Source organism: Trichoplusia ni, chromosome 14, assembly GCF_003590095.1.
Source record: "Trichoplusia ni isolate ovarian cell line Hi5 chromosome 14, tn1, whole genome shotgun sequence".
Classification (NCBI taxonomy): Eukaryota; Metazoa; Arthropoda; class Insecta; order Lepidoptera; family Noctuidae; genus Trichoplusia; species Trichoplusia ni.
The window spans coordinates 4,154,998-4,175,407 of record NC_039491.1 but is presented as its reverse complement, the minus strand read 5'-3'; the positions used below and the strand labels follow the sequence as shown (position 1 = coordinate 4,175,407).

Sequence of the window (20,410 nt, the reverse complement as noted above, 5' to 3'; positions counted from 1 at the left end):
CTAGACATCAAACTAAAAAAATCGTAACTTCAAAAGCATAGCAATCTTTTAATTAAGAACACCGAGAATCTTCCTTGCAATAAAAAAGATAATCCTACGCTTTCATGTCAATTAAAAGTACAGCGCGAAATGTCCAAAGAATAGAAAATAAATTATTCACAGCGTTCTTTATTTTGTTGAGCATTCCATCTTAATCTAATAATTCTTAGGACGCGCTTGATAGCAAGCGGGATTCCAGTAAAAATTGCGCGTTCTTTCCTTGCAATGAAGGGAATTATGATAATAAACATTCTTTAGATCGTTACGTATTTAAATACTTTGTAGGATGTTGTATAAGTAATTATCTATTTGGATAAAATGCAGTGCTGTTTGTTGAGCTTATGGCTGTCTGTAGATTGGCGACTACAAACATAGATAGAACAGTAACAAATAAACATCAGTGTAAGTTGGGTACTTACCTATACTTATGTTTATTTTTCATAGTTAAAACATAAGAAAATAAATCGATAAAGGAAGTAATTACAATGATAAGATCCAGTATATCCCTACTAGCTAATGTTGAAAATTATTATTTTACGCTTTGTTATCTTGTCAGATTTTAAAATAATTCGGGGCTGGGTACATTTTCAAATGGACTACATTTTCCAGCTTTTAAAGATACCTATAAAACCTCGCTTCGGCCAACCATCTGATGCATTTAAGCTAATCTCTACAATTAACGTATTCAAACGGGCAACGCACTAGGAATCCCTTTATACCCCTCGAAAATGTCCAAGGATTAACAAAAGAAAGCGGACTATAAATATTGTTAATCCAAACAGATTATACCTAAGTACATTTGTATTGTAATCTCCGCGATTTGTATGGATAATAGTGTTTATTTCTGTTCTAACATTAAAATAAAACACGCTGTATAAATTTAGAACATGATGTATATCGGATAATGTTTTGACAGGCCATATTTTTATTGCGAGCGATGTGTAAATATAGCTGCGTGGTCGGCGGATTATATTTAGTTCCAATACATGCACGTCAGAGATACTCGTAGATGTAGCACCATTAGCACTAGTAGTATGCCTACTTGTAACATGATCTGTAGGTTTTGGATAGAAAAGAACAAAGAGACAAGCAATTGTACATAGAAAACTAAAGAACATGGTAAAATAACTAAAAAAAGAACAAGGTGCGTCAAAAGAAAAATGTCCTTAGCTCAGCAGATGCAGTGCCTCTATGCGAGACAGTGTCGCGGCGCTGATTTTCAGCGAAAGCCGATACCACTTTTTAAAATCATTTAATTTATAAGTAGATTCTGATGGATCTATTAAAGATCTTAGTTGCAGCAAAAATATTGTACGAATTCATTTAATTATTTATGCAAAACATAGCTCAAATGTCAATCGAACAAAACAATGGCCACGAAAACCTTTTCTCAAATAACAACCAAAACCAAAACGAGTGTAATAAATTTTAAACCTCACCCATTTCTAGCGACTTAATTTCATCGACGTTTTCTGTGAAAATTAAATTAATTTGGGTTCATTTGCCTCGCCTTCTAACAATTAAGTAATCGGCTTTATGTGTAATTCTAGTGTATAATTAAACTTGGCCGAAAACAACCCGCCAGAAAATTCAAGGGCGATTCGAAAATGAGTACCTACTGTCTTACGAGCTATATAGTCTTTTGAAAACATTTTACAGAAGAGTTTAAGAAATTAAATGGGTAAAATTTACCTGTTAAACTGTCTTGGTTTATACTTACCTACATCTACTTTTCGTATCTGATAAAATCATACTGTACTACCCATAGTTTTATTAATTCTTCATCCGATGTAACTTAGAATAATATTTTCACACTGAAAAAGCTTTTTGAATTTAGTGTAAAACCATTTCCTTGGATGTCGATTTCGGTGTAAGTTATGCAAGTTTGATCAATTTAGTTATCAAGTGACACATACACTGGCAAACAGGGCTTCAAGTCGATCCAATTTAAGAGTAAGAAGAAACTTATTTTGATAACACTTCCCTACTTACCCTTTTATGTAGCTCGGGGACTAGTATCTATTGGTTGTCAGCTCGGCATTGTCAGCACTGCCCTGGGACGTATTGTGTTAGATCCTTACCTGAACACGATTCAGAAAAGTCACATTTAAGTTTTTTTATAAGTTCGCAAAGTTACAATGTACATAATTACGGCCCCTGCAAAATGTGGCCTTTTTTACAGTCTTTCAAAGATTTTTAGCATGAAAGGTATTAATTATTAAACACCTGCAAAATTTTATCTGTTAGCAAAATTACTGTTTTCATGCCAGTCTATATCTATCTTATTGCATCAATAAATGTTTGCCGGCGAACTCTTTCAATCAAGGACGGAGCGCCAATAAAAAGTTGCAATAGATCGACTGGACCACGCTGGACGCTGGAAAACGCTGGAGGAAAATAAGCATTTTAAAAATAGAACACGAGTTTAAAACCAAATAAACGTCAATTCGTAATACATATCGACCGGTAAATAACACAATTTGTAAACGAAATAATAAGTTATAGTTATAAAATACGGTTACGCATCAAAATTTTAGTATTTTACGGAGGTATTATCTACAAAGTTTGAAGGACGTTTCAGTGTTAATTAGTTGTGTGTTTAATGATACGCTTAGTGTAGGCACTTGTGCAATGGACGGTTTCGATAGTGAGTTATTATCAGTGTGTAATTCGTATTATATTCAATCCAGAAACGCTTTCATTCGTTCTTGGGACCTGCCGGACGGATGGTTACATAGTCTTCGAATACCATTCAGTAAGTATTTAAATGTTAAAGAAGATTGATTTATTTCAAATACATTAAAACTTAAGTTTATAATAATGTAACAGCAGCTCGTTTTACAGAACCTTAAAGAAGCAAAATCATGGTTGATATGGAGTTACTTGTTAATAAGATTATCTTACCTTTATGTGAATCAGAAATTAATGGTAATGGAAAAAGTTGCAAATATTAGTATAGCACTTATTAGTTATGAAGGCTAAATATTAATTTAACAAAATACCACATATTGAAAAAGTGAAACGATTATCAAAGAACATTCATATTGAAAGAAAACCACTTTACATTAATAAAAGTTGTGACTTTTATGAACGCATCATTAATGGATTGCGATTTTTTCAAACATAGAATGATAAATAAGTTGGTAACATTTTAATAAACTCCTGTCACTGTTTGTCGCTTGACAGAAGTTAAAAAATGGCGGCCCTTGGTATGTGTGAAACACCCGGCTGCAAATCTGTTGCACAATTACAATGTCCGACGTGCATTAAACTTGGTATACAGGGCTCGTTTTTCTGTAATCAGGACTGCTTCAAGAAATCTTGGAAGACTCATAAAATTATTCACTCTTTGGCTAGTAAGTGAATTGTAGGTTATGTTGCGGTGTTAGGTTACCGTTACCGACTCGGGACTATGATATTGTAAAATTTGTTTTAGAGGGTGAAAGTACAGATGGATCTGGAGTGGAGTATAACCCATGGCCGTCGTTTAACTTCACTGGGAAGCTGAGGCCATTCCCGTCGGGGCCGCGACGTACGGTGCCGCCGCACATAGGCCGTCCTGACTATGCGGACCATCCGACGGGTTTCCCCGCTTCGGAGAACGTGGCTAAGGGTTCCGGACAGATCAAAGTCCTCGATGATGAAGAGATAGAAAGTATGCGAGTCGCAAGCAGACTGGGAAGAGAGGTGTTGGATGAGGCTGCCAGGTACGTAAGAGTTACTTGTTAATGATACAAACTGAAAGCGTTGAGAAACTAGTAAGACATACTCTTACCTCATCATTACTAATCAATTTTGATTACAATGATAAACGTTGTTGAGTCACAAAGAACAACAAGAAAGAAAATATTGTCAACTTGGCCATACTCAAATTTATAAATAAAATTTTGTAGCTATATGCTCAGTAAAATCTTGACTTATGTTTAAATATTAATTTTTCAGAGTATGTGATGTGGGAGTGACTACAGATGAAATAGACCGTGTAGTGCACGAAGCTTGTATTGAGAGAGAGTGCTACCCCAGCCCTCTCAACTACCACAACTTCCCGAACAGTTGTTGCACATCTGTTAATGAAGTTATCTGTCACGGAATTCCTGATTTACGTCCTTTAGAGGTTTGTTTACCTATTAATGTTTGAATGTCCTTTTGAAAGTTATTCACAATCCTTTAACATTAAGTTTGCTTAACTGAAGTTAAATATTATACACGATAGCCTTAGTATACATACTGTCAATCAGGATATTTTATGTGTACTCCATATCAAGTTTAATATAGTGTTTCCCAATAAAGGTATTACAGATAATACTAATTATGTTGTTTACTTGACATTGTTTTATAACTGTTATCACTAGCAGACAGTGTTTGTACTATTTTAAAATATTTTTTTTTTTTCATTTCAGGATGGTGACATCTGCAATGTAGATGTAACGGTATACCACCGTGGTTTCCATGGTGATCTAAATGAAACTTTCTTTGTTGGCAATGTACCAGAATCAACCAGGAAGCTTGTTCAAGTAACTTATGAGTGTTTACAAAAAGCCATTGAAATTGTGAAGCCGGGAGAGAAATATAGGGAAATTGGCAATGTTATACAGAAGCATGCACAGGCTAATGGTTTTAGTGTTGTGAGGTCTTACTGTGGACATGGAATACACAGACTGTTTCACACTACACCTAATGTGCCTCATTATGCCAGTGAGTATCAAATGAGGTTTATGTACTTTCCAGTCTATACACACTTACCAAACTACTTTTATTTTTACCTATTTGGACTTTAAGTATAAACTGAGTAGATAAAAAAAGTAAAACAAAAATTTTCATTTTTGAAAATGAAGTTAATCTCTATTGATCATATTCCTTTAAAAAAGTAGTCTAACAAAAAACTTAATTTTTTCAGAAAATAAAGCTATAGGTGTCATGAAACCTGGACACTGCTTTACAATTGAGCCCATGATCAATGAAGGTGGTTGGCGTGATGAGCAATGGCCTGACCACTGGACCGCAGTTACTGCTGATGGATCACGCTCTGCTCAGGTATGCTACAAACACCATTTACACCACACCCACATAAATACCAATAGAAGCATGTTAAAGTTTTATGTTGCGAGTATGAGACCTGTATGTTCTGATGTTCTAATTTAGTTCTCGTTTCATTGATTGATTTCACCATGCATAAGCAAAGAACAAATGCATAAGTAAATAACGTCCTTGTTCGAAAGTAATATTAAAAAAAAGACGACGCCATGTTGTCTTTATTTCCATTAGCAGTGTCACTACCGACTGTAGGGTACTCACTACTTCTGTGCTTTAGAAATTATAACATACGTTATTGTTGTAGCGTTGTGAACTATTAGAACCGTGATTAGCACACTCGCCATTTCAGCACTCCAAAGTTTTGTTTAAAGATGCTTAACATTCGTAATATTTCCTTTCAGTTTGAACAAACCCTGCTGGTTACTGAGAATGGGTGTGATATTCTCACCAAGCGCGGTACCGGCCGACCCTGGTTTATGGACCAACTGGAGAAACTCACGAACAAATCTTAGTGTCTTCTCCATCTACACTAAGGTGATATTGTTATTATAATATATAGTAGGCTACAAAATTATGCCTCTGAGGCATGTCCGAAAAAAAATATACATTTAAAATTTTGATAATGAATTTGGTTTTTCTTTTTTCAAATAAAGACTGTGAGATATAAGGTTTTACTAATTGGTATTTTTTTTCCTGCGTTTAAAGCTTGGCTAGGTGGAGTTAAATAGTTATAAACAGTTTGGCAGTAGGTAAAAAATAAACAATGTTTGACAACAATGGTTTCTTAGGATAAATATTTTCTTTTTTATATTTATACTGGTAGGGTTTGCATATGTCCAAATATACATAGCTCTTTGATAGCTACTATTTACAAGTGAAGTACCTAAGTACAAATGTGAAGAGCAATACAAAACCTCATGAAATACCAATATATTCACTTTTACATGAAATTTGGCAAGATTTATCTTGGTTTTACTGTAGAGACTAAACAGACGAAATTTTGATGTTGTGGTAACTTTACATTAATACATAACCACAACTACGATGCAACGAAGATCTGTTTAGATAGTATTTGTTATTTGTTAGGTGATGGATTTATCTAGCAATGGGCTATTATGAGCATATGTAACAATGAGTAGACTAAACGAAACATCACTCATTAGAATATCATTGCAAATTTAGTTTTCCAAACATTGTACCGATAGTAAAACAACAAATGATACCTTGCCCCTAAAGAAACAAATTAGTTACTAATTTAGGTCGCCTTTTTTAAAGTACATGTCCCAAAAGAAAATATACATCAAATTATGAAATAATTATATTTTCGTAGTATTTTTGTACAGGAATCCGTTTTGCAAAATGTTGTTTGTTTTGTTGTATAAATAGACTATATTTAGATGTGGTTAATATGTTTGATAGTTAGAATACTAACATAAAACGTTTGTCGATATTTTATACTGGCAAGATCAAATGGTGTTGCCTGAATTCAGCTATGTGGTTAATTTTTAATTAAAAATAATGCAACTGGATGAATAACTACAAATCAGAATGCATTGGTTTTCTTTTGCCAGTAGCATATTACTGAATTGGTTTAGCTGCTTGAGGTCATAATGACAAAAACGTTTTTATGTAAAGAATTTATAAAGAAATGGCAGTGCAATGGCTCTACCATACAATTCAAGTCTGTATAAAACCAACTATTAAGTGCAATATCCACCCATACTGTTATTCTATTATTTCCTTTTATTTTCAAAAGGTTATAGACTACAATGGCATAAGTTTATTTTAAACAGAAATAAGTAAAAATTTATGTACAATGAATTTGAATTTTGTAAATTAACATAGTGATAAAAATATAATAAATAAATATAAAGTTAAGTTGTTTTTATTTTAATAACAATTTGGCATTTATATAAATAAATAACAATTAGTCTAAATGCACATACTAATTACTAATTATAAATTATTACCTTTAAAGTAGCTTTTTAGGCTTCCAGTTAAGTATTAATAATTTAGTGATTTAGTCAATTGTAGACAATCAATCGAAAAATTTAGCAGTTTTAAAAGTTTCCCATCAGTTGTAAAGTAAGACATATTTTGATCTTTCTAAATTTTAACTTCACTAATTCTATCTCATACACAATAATATTTACATAATTATAGAATATTTTACAGGATACGGTATTCGCAAATTGATATTGATATATCAAAAACCTGTAAATCAATTTAAATGACTTTTTGTAGTTGTTATACTTCGAAGTGAATATACAAAACGTTATCGTTATTTAACATTTGCATCATATCATCTTATGACAGTTTTTTCCCCGGTCAAGGATATCTCGATTTATGAAAAAATCGACAATAGCGACAATTTTGGCGACAATATATACGACTATTTCTAGATTGAAAAACTATCTAGGAATAATGTTACATATGTTAGACAAATTTAGTAATCCGCAGTAAATTTGGTTAACAAAGAACGTCCATCTTTTCAAGTCGGTTAATAAAGAAGAAAAAAAAACCCATAATCGAGATATTCAACCGCGATTTCTTCACAACCAATAAAATAAATATTAATCTTTACCATTAGCAGTCTTTGAGCACGAGAAGACTAATACAAGAATTGCCAGTTTAGCACCAGACTTCACTTTACACTATAATAATATTAACTTAATCCTACATAAAGTTCAGTCACTCGTCAATGTCATAATCATCAAATGCCGGTAGATAGAAATCGTCGCTCCTCTCCCTTAGCTTGAGTCCAAACTGTGTGACCTGATTCGCGTCAGACCCTTGTGTCTTTTCAACACTCTTGATTGTTGATGACTTCCAATTCTCCACGCTATCTTTCTTAACTGCAGTCTTTACTGGCTTAAGAGCTGCTAATTTTGATACAATCGCTTCTTTCTAGAATTAAATGGAAGTTAGATTAAAATGAGGACAATTTGGATTAGTATTATGCAAGCAGAAGTAGATCTCATAAAAAGTAATTTTTTAATCGTAGTTTGATAAGCTATCTAATTCAAACAAATCAGTCGAATTATTTACCTGTGCAGGGCTGTCTACGTAACTAGCATATATCCTTAAAATTGGTTCTCCAGTTTTGTCGTCAAACGTCAGTTTGCTCTTTGGAGGAATTTTTGCCTTCACTACATTTACTTTGGGTAATGTGTTTACTGAATTGGCATTATTTTTTGTGTCAGATACTGCAAATAATCTTATAGGTGCTCTTCGGGACATTAAATGGGCTTGTTGTTTATTGAAGTCCTGGTCTTCGCTGATAGATGCTTCTACAATTTGTCCTGCGTACACGGCGCCCTCTTGGGTCACCTTTGGTTGTTTATCATCTGCCCGTACCAGAGTATATGCTACGTTTACTGAATCAGTTGCTTTGGTAAAAGGTGCTCCTAAAAGTGGTTTCAATTCGGTAGCAGATTGGTTCTCAGCCTTCTCTTCAGTCTTGACGAAATAAGCCGTTTTAACAGTAGTTGTGGTTACATTTTCAGCTGGATCATAAACTGGTGCTTTTTCTACTTGGGCTAAAGCCGCTGCTGCTCTTACGTCATTGATGGCTGAGTAAAACCCATTAGCTATTGCATTGCCGACGCTCTGACCAATCTGCGCATAGTATATAGGCGTTGTGGTTTGTTCTTCTTTTTTAGTGTCAAGTATGTACTGGATAGTAGTTGTCATTGGCTGCGATTCCGTTGATACTAATTCTACTGTAATGTTTTGTGGCTCAGGTGACGGCGTTAGCTCTACTTGTTTCTCTGTTGTAGTTGTCGTTTTATTTTCGGCAACTGAAAATGCCTGGGGTACCAAAGTGACAACTGATTTCTCCTGTGTCTCCCTTTGCACTACGTTTTTATGTTCTTTGGGTTCCGGGTATAAGGGGGTATTCAGTTGTTCATTCTCGAGAAGTATCATTTGCGGATGAATGACTTGAGCATGGACCTGAGATGCTTGTGGGTGTAAATGCATTTGATTTGACGCATCAGCTGTATATGGAATAAATTCCAATGCAGGGAAACGTTGAATTAGTTGGTTTTGCAGTTTTTGCAAGAACATAGGATCGGATTGATATAAGGCTTGAGGAGGTATGAATAGGCCTTCGGCTCCTGTGTTTATTAGGTCCTGTTGTGTTGGAAGGGAATTTAAATTCTGTAACAAGAGAGGCAATGGTGATTAGGAAAACTAAAATTAAACTACGTTTATGTTCAGCTTGGCTGATAAACAAAATGATCTGCAGTTACGACGTATATTAAAATTACCTGTACTTGGAATTGGTGAGGCACAACCCTTTGTGGACTGAAGTTCATAGTTGCTGGCAAGTTGTACTCAGACGCTAGCTGTAAAGCGGCCCCGTTTCTTATCAACGATTCCAGTTCTGGTGTTGTGAAGGACTGCAAAAAACAACTCGTTATTGACCTCAACCATATCACCTCTATTATCATAATAACACAGTGCAACACGTCGCAAAATGTAAGTATGTACGTAAGATTAACGTCAAAATGATTATATGATACTACATACTGTAGCTTTTGAGAATCCTATAGGCGGTTCAATTTTCGCAATCCTAAACTCGTGCTCCGGGTAGGCCTCTGTCACTTCGTAAGATGGTTTAGGCTGTAATCATAAAAAAAAAAACATCTTGGTAGGTACATATTCAAGTGAGACGTATCAACTTAAGTTTTTTAACAAGATCACCACTGGTGTTATGACCCTTTAAAGTATATAAGGCAGGGTGACAGCAAATGTCATTCGGTGCGAATCGCTCTTAATCACATCTATTAAGGTGGCTGTGGATAGCTTACCTGTTCAGTATGTGAAACAGGAGTATCAGATGCTTCGATGACCACGATGGGCTTCTCGGACAGGCTCAGGTTGGGTGCTGGTATCGTGTGGATCGCACCTGATGGTCACAAAGCCTTGAACCGAAACGCTTTCGTCCATAGCAGTTTACCTCACTAGATATTATGGACGATCAACTAGATTTTGTCCACTTGGTGTTGAAATTTTTTAGTGGTAATACTAGCTATCAGGTATCCATATTATCTTGACGCAAATCGCCGTGAACGATGCAATTATATTTTGTGCATTCAGTGCACGAAAGCCAAGTTGATAGGTATTTAATAGCTTAGAAGAATCAAGTTAGCTTTTACCACACAGAACGTGGATCGGGTGCGGAGGTAACCAGTCGCTAAAACTATTCCGATTACATGTTACATTGGGCTGTAGGTGCAGCGTAAATAAAGTGAACTAGATTGAGCGTCCGGTTTTTTATCTCGTTGGCCACAAACGACCCTCGGTCTGTCTTGATAAAGGTGCATGACACTAAGATTTCAGAATGGTTTGATTGCATTTCATAAGATTGTAGAAAATAGTTGCTAAAGAAAATTTGTCTGATCAATATTTATCTATAATATGTTTATGATAATTTGTGGGGACAGCGACAAAACATGAGAACAGAGATCCTACATACTTAAATAGAAGAATGCGTGCAGTGCGCATAGCTAGTCAACCTGTACCACCGTCTGTGTGCACCACTGGTGCTGATGAGGCTGCCCTTACGAACTCGTACTCTTGAGTGACGGGAGACATGGGAGGCAGACGGGCTGTGGTCTTCCAAGGCCCGTTGGCGAACATATTGCGTGTTGGCGCGTAGTGCTTTACTGCGAACCTAGAATTCAATGAGCGTAAGGTTTATTTACTTCCCAATTTTTTTTTCCTTTTGAAATAAGATCCATGAATATGTAATGTTTGTAATTTCTGATTTTATTTTAAGTCGTATTCTATTGCCTCCAGTTTTTTTTATTAAATTAACATCATCAGCAAGCAATTACTCATTGAAATCGTATTTAAAATGAAATGGCTCACCTACTCGTACATGGAAAACAGCAACTTAGATTGTATACTATCTCTATTCTTTAACTACCTTTCTACCGATAGCAATACCCATTTAAAACATTATCTATCATTAACTATGTATAACAACACACTTCCGATAGATTACCAACGACTGTGAGAAAATGCTCACTTGTCTGTCATGGACACTTAATTAGAATTGGATTATTCTGATGTTAACGGCCGTATTCTAGAAAGATGATAAAAAAACGCTCTCCCATGCTGTCTTTATCACTTTTAACTGCTATATAGAGACAAAAGGACATTTTAGAACACCACTTGGCTACATCTGGCTCTGTGTACATAATGTAGGAGTGCATAACCACGTCTGCAATTTATAAATATAATTATATTAATATAAGTGACCCTCGTTCCCGCAGTCAAACCGTGTAAACGGTTTTGCGGGGCATTTAATTTTGTAATGTAATGTAATATGAGAAAAATAAAGACTTTGAATTTGAATTTTGAACTACCCATCTTGAATATGGTTATTTGACTGCGCGGTCAGCCGATTGTTTGAGGTAAGCACGCTAAACCTTCTGCGGGCGAAGGGTTTAATCCCCGCGTAGAATTAGCGTTTGTGTGATCCACGAATGCTTGTTCTGAATCTGGGTGTCTTTGTGCAAGTAAATTGACATCTTGTTTCTGAAGCCCCCGCGACTTATAACGGAAGTCGTTCTTTTAATAAAAAAAATAACACTTTGTTTACCTCTGTGGCGGTTTCCTGTAAAGCACATAAGGAGCTCTTTGTGAAGCAGCTTGTACGAGTCGGGTTTGTGTCCACGGCCTCTGCATGTTGACTCCTGGCCTGAACGGTACTGGAGCCCGCCGTCTGTTGACTGAGCTCATGCGGCTGATGTACACCGCTTGTGTTAGAGAGCAAATCGCTACGCAGATTATGTAGACCTGGTGATAAGAAGAATAAGATTTCAGGACGTTTGCCGGAATAATGTTACTACTCAATTTTTGGAACATACCATTACGAAAAGGAGTCAAATATATCAGCCTAATCGCGACTTTCTCCAGCAAAAACGAATAGCCGCAAATCGAATTGCTGTACAATACAAAACCACACACGAATAGGTATAAATAAAGTCAATTACTCAGTTACAAGACGACATTCCGTATATGTATGGCACCGGGGAAAGATGTCCGACGACCGGTCGGGTTATTTCCAAGACGTGAAAATAGTTCCCAGTAAGTGTTTACTTAGGCTCGGTATCATAGTTGAACATTATGAACTTATATTACTTCGAAAATTATTAGACTGTTACAATGATTAGATGTAGAATGTAAGTACCTATAGCAAAAAAATTATGGCCAAAAAGGCTCTTCATTTATACTGTATTTTATTTGTATTATTTTATTCATAAGGAGAGAACTGGTATTGTATAGAGGCGTGCTTGGGGATACAGGTCCAATATACAGTGGTCTTGTTGGACCTAAAATGTGATGTGTTCTACCATTGATCGTTCAACTCCGCTCGATGGGAGAGACAGTCAATATATTATTTTAGTAGCTATCATGAGACGGATTTATAATGCTTTATTTAATAACGGTTTTCACACATATATGCGTTTTTATCCGGATTTTTTAACCATGAACCGCCGCATAGCCCATAATTGGCTACTCCGGTTAGTAGTCTAGCTAATTTAAAATCTGCCTTTTTCGTAGTAATATTTATACGTTTATCTCATATTACTTCTTAAATAATAACAGTTAGTACTTCATAATCATGCACAATGCACACGTCGCCTGCTGGACAAATGTTTCGAGTGAAACTGTCACGGTTGGGTGCGAGCGAAAACGAGAGATATTAATATTTTATCATGAAACCGAAAGATTCTTAGCTAAAATAAATATAGGGTACAGAGTCAGACAATCGCTGCTTACTTGTTTACAGCATCTTATGTAGACGTAGTTGAGAAAATTCAATGAATCGAAGCAGGTTCCTAGTAAATACTTGATAGGCATACATGGTACTTAAGTTCCTTCCCGTTATTTTATGTTTTATATATAAATGAATATACGCATCTTAAAATATAGCACAACTTTCATACAACTTATAGTCTCAAACATACCTTACTAATACATTATTTAAGTACTAACAATTCTTAACATACTCATATACCTACTAATTTCAAAAAACATAAATATATACCATAAATTTTACCCAGACAAATCACAAATGAGCGGGCTCATAACACAAACTTAAAGATCGCAATATTTTTGGTGAGCTTTAATTCCTGCACGGCAATATAATTTTCATTTTTTTACCAAAACGAAGTAGATAGGCAATTTCTCATGTTTAGCTATAATTAAACAGACATTCATTAACATCTTAATCACGTCTTATTTATAACGACATTTGGAATCCGGCAATAGTCTGTGGTTTAGTAAAAAAAACATTATACATCATTCTGAAAGGAATAATATTGTTGAGTAGTCTTCATGCGTAACATCACGCAACAGGTGATCGCCTCCAATGTCGGTAAATTTTTAATCATGATTTATTACATCATTATGAGGCGAACGATACCATTTTTACGCGTAGTTAGTTTCATTCTAAGGCAGTTAAGTATATTTAATACTTACAGAATAAGTAAATTCAGTTTTTATGCACTCCACATACAGTATCGATAAGTATTAAAAATGAAATTAAAAATGTCCTTACTACGCGTAGTTAAAAGGGTAAAAGAAGTAAAAACTAAAACTAAGTGGTAAAGGAAAGCTAAAATACAGGCTCAAAGCATTTTGAGCGAAATAAGCAGCAAATGAATTAAAATAATAGGTATTTATTTAGTAATAGAGTTGTACCTAAGTATTCGTTGTTTTCATTACTGTCGTTCAAATAAATGTCCTTAATTTATTTACCAACTGTGCCTTTGTTTCTTTTGATATAGGTATTTGCGTGTGATAATGTAGTGATCACAAAAGATCTACCACCTCAAAAACTACCTAAGACTCGCAAATATAGAAAGTGTGAACTATACATATATATATTATATTATATCGTGTAACTCGTCCTCTTTCTTTCCGTGCGAAGGACCCTATAGTCACTGAAATATTGTCTCTTTCTAAAATGTAGCGTAAATTGAGTTACATAGTTCGATGCAGTACCATAAACTGTATCTATCTCTACCAACCTTTCAATTTTATTGCTAAGAGGAAACCCTAGGCCTGCATCGGCTTCCTATAATTATCCAAACGTAATGCAGGGTTGTGACTTTCCCGGTACATAATTTACTCCGATGCTTTCTCGATAATAGGGAAATTGGATGTATTGTGGAACAAATCAATGAGATTTAAAACTTGGCACGTTAGAGCGAAGGATAAGGTTTCCTTTCAGGCTTTTATCAGTATAGATAGATGTGGCGAGTGTCTCGTAAGTACGAGTATAATAGTGTTAAAACCGGGGTTCTGTATTTTATGCTGAATTAAGTAACGGTAAAACAAGGTGAATAGAGGTATTTTTGGGGTAAATAGGGACGCAGGTTTTGTTAAAATTTGGGCATTTAACAAGACAAAATATAAAAATTATATGAACATTCTCAAGCTGTTCATAAAATCATTGTGTTTAAGTATTTTTATGTCGTCAAATGCATACGATTCCCTTAAAAACACTATTTTCTATTCACCCAATGAAACTATTCACCTCGTTTTAACGGTAATCACCTAACTTAAGATCCGATTAAATCTTTACCAAAATACCTATTTCCCTTTTAGCTTCGCATATCGTTATTAAGCAAATTAAGTGCCAAGGGAGTATTCAGCACCAATTGATGAAAACTTTAGATACAAAGTTGGTACCAAAGATAAGATTCCGTGCTGGCAAAGGTTTGGACAAGGAAAGTGTTTAACCTAATCAACAAGAGACCTTACATGTCCGCGTCAGTTTTTTTAATTGCAATCTCTCCAACAAATGTAATTTTGGGTGAATGTTATTCCCGTTACAGAAGACGTCGTATTCACGTTTTACCTCATGAATTGTGATAGTAAGAGAGTTGAATTTTCACATTACATGTATTTCTATACGGCTAAAACAAGTAATACTTAAAATAAGGACACCGGTTTTTGTCAAGCTAGTCGTCATTGCGACTCCTGTAAGCCTAATTACAGGCTACACTAAAACAAACGAATCCCACCAACATTGCCACAGACAGTCAATCGACTCGGAAAACGTAAACTATCTAAAGCAACAGATACTACCATCACTAATTTGACTAGTGATCAATTTGCTTAACAAATTTGTTCTTCAAAAAACTCCAACCAGATAAAACCCTGCAAAGACCGACCTAACCTATTCTCATCTTAAACGGTGTAACAGTTTAACTCGGTAACAATTACTCTGTACTAGAGGCAGTGGGTGCAGTGACGTGCAGTAAATAAAGCAGAACATTAACGGTGTTCTTCAGTCTAATAGCTACAGATCCGCTAGAGAAAATTACAAGCTAAATATTATGTTTGACGTATGTATAGAATCACTTGTTGGTTTGAAGTACTTTAGAGAAATGTAAACATGTTTGTTAGAGAGGTGATTAGGAAAATACTAGTGTTATTTTTGTCTTTGTTAGAGAAAATACTTGTCTTTAGTTTGTCGCTATAAAAATCTGCTTATGTGCCTAGTATGTTTGTTCCTGATTTATTGACAAAATAAATTATTCATTCTTTTGCGTTATTCACTTTTTTTGCGTAAATATTTGTGTCTCATGAAAATTGGTTACTTTTTCATTCCATCACTACGTATCTGCAAGTAAAGCATCTACATAAATTTAGATATTTTATACGATCTTAGTTGAAAATATCTAACGAAAATCACAATGAAAACATCACATTTCTACATATTATTAAATTTATAGGACAAATTACATACTAAAAGTACTATTGATGTAGATTATGTATAAAACTAGCTGATGCCCGCGACTTCGTCCCCGTGGGTAGAAAATAATAATATAAGTTATGATTTATACCTGCCCGGTTTTTTTCACATTTTCCATTGTATCTTCGCTCCTATTAGTCGCAGCGTGATGGTTTATAGCCTAAAGCCTTCCGCAATGAATGGTCTATTCAACACAAAAATAATTTTTCAATTTGGACCAGTAGTTCCTGAGATTAGCGCGTTCAAACAAACAAACAAACAAACTCTTCAGCTTTATATATTAGTATAGAGTATAGAAGTATAGATTACGAAGTTATGCATCTATTGAATGGAGACAATGGCGACCGCTGCATGTGTTGCTGCAAACAATGATGCTTCCTTACTTTAATTTGCTGTTAGTGCCAGCACAGGCATAACGTTTGGAAATAACAGTTCAGACTTTGTAAACTGTTATTATAAATATTTTTAGGCGCACGCCGAGTGAAGATCATTTCATAAACAAATGCACGTCTTGTTATAGATGTGATAGACTTATCACCTTCCTTTCTTATGAATGATGTATTATCGGGAATACTAGTGTACTAGTATAAATGACAGATGGTTGTTTTAAGTTTTAAACATTTCACTTATTAATTTGTTCTATAATTAGATTAATATATGTTATGTAAAAACTAGCTGTTGCCCGCGACTTCGTTCCCGTGGGTAGAAGAAGATGTAAGTTATGATTTATACCCGTCCTGTTTTTCTTTCACATTTTCCATTGTATCTTCGCTCCTATTAGTCGCAGCGTGATGGTTTATAGCCTAAAGCCCTCCTCGATTAATTGTCTACTCAACACAAAAAGAATTTTTCAATTTGGACCAGTAGTTCCTGAGATTAGCGCGTTCAAACAAACAAACAAACAAACAAACAAACTCTTCAGGTTTATATACTAGTATAGATAATTGTTAATATGTTAAATAAAATATTATTGTGAATGTCTGTCTTAGATTCTCAGGGTAGGCAGTATCTTTTTGTCTCTATGGACTGCACGCCACTGATCGGGTGTCAATGCTTTTGTGTGCCTTAGTGGTGGCAAAAACACCCTTGAAGAATTCTCAGGTGTGCTGGTTAGCATGTGATTTTTTTAACTTTGTTATACCCATATGAAGTCGAAAAGGCGTTAAAAGGGCTTGCCGGGTTTGGAATCTGCTACCTTTAAACAGGCAGTCTAAAGTATCACAGCTTAATTTTATTGCCGCATCCTGGAGTATAGTTATACTACATATATCATAGTTGGGGATGCGGAATACATGCCGTAGAGTGGCATCTATCTTAACCACATCAGTCTTACTGTAATAGGTGATATTCAGTCCCAGATCTCTTTAACTAAATGTAATATTTGTCTGGACATTCTAAGTGGATATGATTTGAATATATAAGAAAACTCCGCAAAGAGTTCGTGAACTCCAGATACGAAATCTATGTATATCTAAACTAATATATAAAGCTGAAGAGTTTGTTTGTTTGTTGGAACGCGCGAATCTCAGGAACTACTGGTTCAAATTGTAATTTTATTTTGTGTTGATTAGACCATTCATCGAGGAAGGTTTTAGGCTATATACCAGCACGCTGCGACTAATAGGAGCGAAGATACAATGGAAAATCTTCGAGGGCTTCTGTTAGAAAATTCCTAACTTATATCTTCTAACCACGCGAACGAAGTCGCGGGCAACAGCTATAAAGTCATAAAACACGCAGACGCATTTTGTTGTTTACTCATAAAAGCTTTAAATAAGCATGTTTAAAAAAGATTACGTTTGAATGCACGGATGACACTGCGAAGTATTGACGACTGTCATTACCGCCGCGATGTGAAATCTAGACTGGTTTGTCAAGTCTACAGCGTTCTTTCTAAACGCACTACGCATGTGTTGAACTGTTAGGTGAAAAATAAAACTACTTATTGCAGTTAACACTTATCTTGAAGCTCAGAACGTAAGAAAATTCAATAAAAAACATTCAAAAAGTTTGCTTGGATTTTTCAATGGGTTTTGGAAATAAACGAACTTTTTAAATCAGTACAAATATATTAAGCTCATGCATATTATATGGATTGGGATTGATATTTGACATTGATTATTTGTTAACTTCGTAAATAAAATCCAAACGTTTGTTAATGAGGTTGTAAAAGCATAAATAATGGCAATTTCTCTGTCAAAACATCCTGTACTTAGTGTAGCTACAAGGCAGAGGTCAAAAGGTTTTCCTTTCGAAATTTCACCACTATTCGTCCTATTTCACTAACAAAGGGTCGAGGTCACGAGTTATAAAGCCTCTTGTTGCTAAGCGAAGATAGTCTTGTTGTAAGGCGTAGTACCTATATAAAGTGAAAATTTACTGCTTTCTGCTAATTGTTGACGATTTAAGTTACTCTCGGTAATTATTGACAGAAAATTAAGTGTGAGGTTGAAATACTATGCCAATAAAACCTTATTACGGTGAACATTTATTTATTTATTTAAGCAGTCACAAATCTTAATCGAAATACAATTTCAAAAACCGGTAAGTGATCTACCAATTGCGTCCCATCCCAATAGTCGAACACAGGACAATATACAATACAAGCCTGTAAATGTCCATGTTTGTTGATGGAGCATTAAAATTAAGATAAGTACATAGTGCTTGAAAAAAGTCACATCAATGCATTTATGTACGTACTATCGCGAGGCCGCTACGTATAGTATTCTGTAGCTTTTTTGTGAATAGGTATTTATAAAATGTGATTTTCTTTTTATTAATATGCTACGGGGATAATGAAGTATTTTATTGGTTATAAAATGTTTCACAATCAATAAACATTTACAAACTCAAATAAGATAAAATTTAAAGGTAAGGTGGTCACAAATTTAACCCCCAGTAAATGTACGACCGTCACAACGTTGCTTAATCTCAATCTTCTAAACCTAATGATGGTTTTACTTTATTTTTTGTTCGAACGCCAACAGAAATACATCATCTTTAAAATTTGTCAACTGTCTAGCTACGACGGTTTATGAACAGCCGTCTGACAGACGGATGGACACCTCAGTTACCTCAGCAATTTAATATTGTTTCGTTTTATCCTTTTAATAGGGTCATGCATCCATGACCCTATTTCACAACAAAAAAATAAAATTAATAAATTCAAAAAATCTAAAAACCCACGTTTTCAAATGTCCGTTCAAATTTTGTCAAAATCGGTCCAGCCGTTTTTATAGTTATCATCGAGTTTGAAGATATCCTGAAATTTCAGCCTGATAGTTTACCGGGAAGTGCCTCGAAATTGAGTTGCAAAAATCCAGCCGGAACGACAATCGTGTGAAAAACTATTACCTATTTTCTTCAAGGCCGCAAACCATCCTTCATAAACTAGTAGTTCCCGCTATCTTCTCAAAGTTAATACATAGAAGCTATGCTAATACAGTTTCTCCTGCTATCTATGCATAACGTTCATAATCGACAATTACTGGGTAACCAGACGCTTGACTGCAATCCTATGTTTAATAAATGAGGGGAAATTATGATATTGACAGATCCATGACGGTTTATTTTAAATGTTGATTTGGTATTTAAGTATTTCGTCGGTTAATGGCTTAAATGTGAGGAAAATATTTTATTAATTTATAAGTTATCTTTTAGGAGTTAGTTCGTTATTTGACTCAATATATTTAATTAGATACTTATGCTCTTAATTTAACCGGACCCGCGAAATTCAAAGCACGCGAAGATTTTTTTCTTTAGTAATTAATGAAAACTTACCTTCATCGTGTCAAAATAATCACAGACAATCACAAACACTCGAAACACACAATTCACTCTACGTTTTTAATTCAAAATCACAGATTTAAATATAAATAATAGTTTGAAAGAGGTAAACAATAACAACAGCAGTGGACTGCGGTCTATCGGTTGTGGGAGACGAAATAGGTCACCTCGCCACTTTATACCGACCCCCACTATCTTACGCGAAGACTGGGTGCCTTGTCTTGGTAGCACAAGCGACTGAGGCGTCGTGCACATTACTGTAGCAGCTTATGTCTAATTATATTGCTAATTAATTTAATCTTCGTTATATTTATTGATTGTCTAAATATTTACTTTTTTTCTATTAAAATTTTGCAGTTATTGTTTGGAACATAGAGTCATACGTGTTTCCAAATAAAGATTATACCTATATGATAGGTAACCGATTAGTAGCCTGTTTTTTTGTATTGGTTCTGTATTGTTTTTATTTTTTTTGAAACTTTAAAGATTTAAAGTACTTATTTTCCATAATTAATTTTACAACAAAAATCTTGAATCTTAGAGGAATAATATAAAAATAATATAATATAAAATAATATAAAAATTAATGTCTCTACTGATATTATAAAATTGTTGAAGACTAAATAAGTGCAATCTTTGAATTAATCTTTTTAAAAGAAGAAATATTATTCTTGGTAACTGGTCTACAAATTATACCGAAACCTCTTTTTTCTTTTCTGGTGTCGAACCTATGCATTTGTGTGTTTGTATCTCTCTATGAAATAAGCG

The 20,410-nt window shown here is 34.7% G+C and overlaps 2 protein-coding genes across 5 annotated transcripts; one reads left to right on the top strand and one right to left on the bottom strand.

Annotated features, from left to right (window-relative positions):
• The first annotated feature begins 2,513 nt into the window (after positions 1–2,513).
• On the top strand, positions 2,514–5,751 carry LOC113500545 (methionine aminopeptidase 1). 4 transcript variants are annotated; one of them, XM_026881374.1, is made up of 7 exons: positions 2,724–2,794; positions 2,884–2,967; positions 3,476–3,746; positions 3,982–4,153; positions 4,440–4,734; positions 4,937–5,073; positions 5,475–5,751. In XM_026881374.1, the coding sequence occupies exons 2-7, from the start codon at positions 2,904–2,906 to the stop codon at positions 5,583–5,585; spliced, it is 1,050 nt and encodes a 349-aa protein (XP_026737175.1). In that variant the 5' UTR covers positions 2,724–2,794; positions 2,884–2,903; the 3' UTR covers positions 5,586–5,751. The 4 variants fall into 4 exon arrangements, with proteins under 4 accessions (XP_026737174.1, XP_026737175.1, XP_026737177.1 ...); XM_026881376.1 differs by having other exon boundaries at positions 2,751–2,794; positions 2,872–2,967; XM_026881373.1 differs by lacking the exon at positions 2,884–2,967 and having other exon boundaries at positions 2,514–2,794.
• A 1,244-nt stretch (positions 5,752–6,995) lies between these two features.
• LOC113500714 lies at positions 6,996–19,889 on the bottom strand. Its single transcript, XM_026881597.1, has 8 exons — positions 19,637–19,889; positions 11,687–11,883; positions 10,596–10,753; positions 9,888–9,985; positions 9,607–9,699; positions 9,345–9,476; positions 8,122–9,234; positions 6,996–7,980 (listed from the first exon to the last, which is right to left on the bottom strand). Exons 1-8 carry the CDS (start codon positions 19,640–19,642, stop codon positions 7,765–7,767), a joined length of 2,013 nt encoding a protein of 670 aa, XP_026737398.1. The 5' UTR covers positions 19,643–19,889; the 3' UTR covers positions 6,996–7,764.
• Between the last annotated feature and the right edge of the window lie 521 nt (positions 19,890–20,410).